Source organism: Ruditapes philippinarum, unplaced genomic scaffold (genome assembly GCF_026571515.1).
Source record: "Ruditapes philippinarum isolate M1 unplaced genomic scaffold, ASM2657151v2 ctg9650_1_1_1_1, whole genome shotgun sequence".
NCBI classification, from domain to species: Eukaryota; Metazoa; Mollusca; class Bivalvia; order Venerida; family Veneridae; genus Ruditapes; species Ruditapes philippinarum.
This window is the reverse complement of record NW_026863301.1, coordinates 30,110-35,313: the sequence shown is the minus strand read 5'-3', so window position 1 is coordinate 35,313 and position 5,204 is coordinate 30,110. Positions and strand designations below refer to the sequence as shown.

General features: G+C 32.9%; 1 protein-coding gene across 1 annotated transcript; it reads right to left on the bottom strand.

The window, feature by feature from the left end:
• Positions 1 to 162: 162 nt before the first annotated feature.
• On the bottom strand, positions 163 to 5,204 carry LOC132721777 (tubulin beta-4B chain-like). The gene is made up of 3 exons (XM_060706155.1): positions 5,048 to 5,204; positions 2,998 to 3,106; positions 163 to 569 (listed from the first exon to the last, which is right to left on the bottom strand). The coding sequence occupies exons 1-3, from the start codon at positions 5,102 to 5,104 to the stop codon at positions 178 to 180; spliced, it is 558 nt and encodes a 185-aa protein (XP_060562138.1). The 5' UTR covers positions 5,105 to 5,204; the 3' UTR covers positions 163 to 177.

Here is a 5,204-nt window from a genome sequence, read left to right as displayed (position 1 = left end):
TGGCTAGCCGCATGGGTTCAAACCCCGTCAGGGGCAAGTCGTCGTTTCCTTGAGCAAGAAACTTTACACTCATTGCTCAGTACTGGTTGGTTCCACGAACATATTCGAAAGTGTGTCTATATAATAAGCTTATAGCTTCCTTCACAATCAAACTAAAATAAATTCTGTATGAACCAACTACAAAATCTCAAACAGTTTAACATAAAAACTTACCTTAGGGGAGGGAACAACTGAGAAAGATAGCATGATTCTGTCGGGATATTCTTCACGAATCTTGTTAATAAGAAGAGTTCCCATACCAGAGCCAGTACCACCACCAAGAGAGTGAACGAGTTGGAATCCTTGAAGGCAATCACAGCTTTCTGCTTCTTTCCGTACTACATCCATGACCGAGTCAACCAGCTCAGCTCCCTCTGTGTAGTGACCTTTAGCCCAGTTGTTTCCAGCACCACTCTGTCCAAAAACAAAGTTGTCGGGTCTGAAGACCTGACCAAATGGTCCAGACCTCACGGAGTCCATGGTTCCAGGCTCAAGATCAACCAAAACTGCACGGGGTACATATTTACCACCTGAAAAATTATTTGCATGAATTTTCAACTGACTGCATTGTAACAATTAATTTAAGATGATAAGACAGTTTCTATGAACAATGTAAGACTTAAATGAAGGTCATGGGAAAACAAAAATAAATGACATTCAATTTATTCTAGATAACCGTAAATTGAAATTTTGCAGGCCTCATCACCATAAGGCCTGACTTCACAATAAATCATTGCCAGGGCTCGACACTAACTTTTTTATATGGGTAGTCAGAAGGACTATCTACTTTGAGGATCAGGTAGTCCTTGGCAAATCTTGGTAGTCCACATTGTAAAACATAAAAAAATGTTTCTCATTCTATTTCAATGCATTTTGAGTGTATGTATCTGAAGATAAGAAAACAATAACATCAGATCTCTTAAAATTTATTGAAAAAATCACCAATAGTCATTTGGTTTTGAAAGGCCAGACATTAACTACAGGCACAGGGTTCTAGAGGCGTGTTGCAAATTTTTTTTTAAAAAATTGCTAGGCAATCAGCTCAGCTTATAATATTGACAGCTTATAGGGAAGGGGTGAATATAATACATATTGGCAATATGAGCTTAATAAGTATCTGCCAGTTTTAAATTTATGCAATACCTGGCTTTTGTATTAATAATTTTTTGAGGAAAATAGGTAGCCTCGGGCTAACGGACCATCGTTAGTGTCAAGCCCTGATTGCATCAGATCTGTGATACAAGTTGTGTGCTTAATTGTTGAATTAGTGTAAAAATCGGCCCTACTTTGAAAATAAAATATTCCTTTATATGGAGTTAAACGTATTTCAAAATAATACAATGTGCAAAATTGAGCTAACAACAGCGTCACTGCAAAGCCTGGACAAACTGCACAGATGTTCAGACTGGACTGGTTCTTTACTGGTGCCAAAACTATATAATTCCTTTCTATTTAAAGATCCTATATGTTGTAATTAAGATTGTTACCACACTTAATTGAAATTTGATATGTATATAATTTTGCATCTAAAACTATTTTCAAACATCGAAGAATATGTAAAATATGTACTGAAAATATTTGTCCACATTATATGTAATCATTAAACTACTTATTGAAAAAATTTGACTTATACTTTATAGAAAATAAATTTCTAATTACCTCCCTTTATCAACATGAAATGTAAATTTGGTAATATCTTTACAAATAATGCTTTTTGGAACTTACAATATTGATAAATCTTCATTTGAGCATTATATTTATGATATAAAACCTGAAAAAATGGAGTTACATGATCGTTTAGCAAATTATTAAAGGGTAAATGACTGAATCACATGACATGATGAGTACATGTATATTATATACTGCTTTCCTAAACAATGTAGAGAGATTTACCCCCCTTTGATACCAATACAGTATTATAATAACCTCAGAAATATTAAGTTCATATACATTAACTTTAAGGTGCAACATATTTTCTATGAGTCAATGTAAACACTTATGTTATATGTATGTAACATATTGCAGACTTGCGAGTCACAACTATCCTGTAAAGATCATAGCTCTAGCTATTGTTGAATCTGTGGATACACCAGGTCCTCTGTGAATATTACTTTAACTGACGCTGCCCTGTTGCCCTGTGCTAGCAGATGTATTTAACTGGGTTTAAACAGGGTATGATGAAGTTAAATGTTAATAAATTTATTAACTTAGTTTTGTTGTAGCCAAAAAAAAAAACACCAAAAAAACAATTTATCAATAAATACAATGGACAATTACAAATACAAATGTAACTCAAAAATCAACAAAAAAAAATATTCTTAAGCAAAACATTTCCTCTTTATGTAGTAGAACCATCAATAAAGTTTCAAAATACCCACTCCTATTATTGGGGTTTGCCTTGTGATAAATTTTGATGAAGTTTTAAAATACCCACTCTAATTTTCAAGTTTTGCTCTGAGATAAATTAAGTTCAAAATGCAATATATCAAATATTATGTAGAAGATGGTTACAATTCACAAACATTGCATTTAATAACAATAAGGTATCTATCTATCCGCCTTGGACATTTCAAGATGATACTTCCTTAATTTCCATAAGAATGTCGCAAGATTAGATTTTGAAGTAATAAATGACCGTTCTTTGTTTTACAGGATCAACCAAATACCATAGCTTGACTATGTTGAATTACCCTGAACCTTGCATTCATGCAAGACAAGATGATTTTAAGGTCAAGATCAAGGTCTTATTCCTTTACCTGCTGGTGACGATTGAATCTACCCGTGCAACCAGTGCAGACCATGCAAAGTTCACTCTGTATCAAGTCATATTAATATTAACATATTTTGAAATTTTCCCAATTTTGTCCCAATTAACAGAAGAAGTTCATTCAAGATATTTAACATGGGAAGGGTTAAAGGTGGTAAATGATGTGGAACTAACTAAATTAAGTAACTAACCAGAAGCTTCAGTATAGTAGACGTTGATTCTCTCAAGTTGAAGGTCAGAATCCCCGTGGTATGTACCAGTGGGGTCAATTCCATGTTCATCTGAGATCACTTCCCAGAACTATTTAGATATAATTAGTAAACAGAACAAGGTTATTTTAAATTGTGCTTCATTACCTGTCACTTCACAGCTTTAAACCTGGACTGGTTCAAGACTGAAGTAAGACCAATATCGTACTCCTCTGGGATCCCCTCTCCAGTGCTGAAACATAAAGTAGTGATTAGTCAGGTGGGCCTCCAGAGAATTTGTTGATAATAATAAGGATCAAAGACTGGGTTAATACATCTGTAGACTTGAAGATCTAAAATTAACCATGATATATATATAATAATGCAGTCATGACATTTTGGCCACTAGTCAAAATATATTGACGTGCCAAAGCTTGATTCTGAGATATTTTCGTTCTGGGGCAGAATCTCGCTTATAGACTAGAGGCGAGATATTGCCCAGACACGAAAATAGCACAGTATCTTGTTGCCAGTACAATTAGTTGGACTAATTGGAAACTAATCACATGTATGGTTCCAAAACATTAGTCTTTACCAAGACATACGGGTTGCCCTTGATCACAGGTACTTGAAACAAACTATTTTTAATGTTCTAGTACATTCTATATAGCCCATTTAGAACATTAAAAATAGTTTGGTTCAAGTACCTGTGCCTTTGATCAAACAATACTCGTTGTGTAAAAAGATATAACCAAGCAACACATGATATTTGTGTTGACAAACTAATTATTGTGTAGTCATTGCTTAATTAAGCTATTACGGACTAACTATTAATACATTTGTTCAAAGATATGACACATGTTGATGACCTGTAAAAATATGTAACCTTGAACTATTTTTAAGTCAGTACCGTAAAACCTCTAAAAATTTTGTGCCCGACTTAATTTCTAACATTCTTCGAAGTACAATTACATGTATATCTTTAATTGATTCACTTAAGATGCCTACAGTAGACAGATTTATATATGTTTTTGACAATATTTTCTTATTTTATGTAAACACATTTTTTTTTCTTTTCCCAACAGCAAAAATGCACTACTCCTGGAAAAGAGTCTGGAAATGCTTATGTGAGAATGTTTCTCGACTTTCTACAGACAATTCATTGATCCTGCTCCCGTACATCTGCCAGACACAGAAATGTTTTACATTTTGTAACAAAATCAATAAAAATGCTAATTATTTGACATTTTGAATAAATTACTCAATTAATTATTAATAGATTTGCGTATGATTATTGATATAAACCACGGAGCTTGAAATTCCATCAAAAATCACTCTAAAGTCTGATTTAAAAAAATTCCATACATATAGATCTATACAAAATGTTTTCTATAGAATTTTTTTTAATCGGACTTTAGAGCGATTATTGAAACAGAAAATCAAAATTTTTTTCCAGTTTATTTTTTTTTTTTTTTTTTTTTTTTTGCTCATTTCTATTTTAAATTTTTTTTTAGATTGATGGATATTATACAGTACAGTACAGTACAGTATTGCATAAATAACAAGATTTTAATGACATAGGTCAAATCACCATACTTTAGGTACCCGTACAATTAATGTTTCACTGACCACGCAGACAATGGCCACAGACATTTGGGGTTTGGAGCTCAAAACGCCTTTAAAATCCAAATAAAATGCATATTTGTCAATCCCAGCACATGTACTGATCATATATATCAAAAAAACTTAATATAAGCCGTTTTGAAAAAAATTCATATTTCAACAACTATAATATTATAGTTGTTGAAATATGAAATTTTTTCAAAACGGCTTATATTAAGTTTTTTTGATATATATGATCAGTACATGTGCTGGGATTGACAAATATGCATTTTATTTGGATTTTAAAGGCGTTTTGAGCTCCAAACCCCAAATGTCTGTGACAATGGCGGCCCCGTTCTACGCCTTGAAGAACGCTGAAATACATTCTTAACAAAATAAGAAGAAATATCTATAAATATTCTAGATCTTTAGAAGTAATATTGTTACTGACCTTAGATCCTATTTGATTTCCGCACTGTCCAGCTTGAAGATGTACTATTTCTCTCATGTTTGTTCTTTATCGATGATTTTCTACGTCTTTATTCTTTTAAATCCTTGGTCCTTATAGTGAGAGAGCGCGCAATCGATATTAATGAGTAATGCCTCGT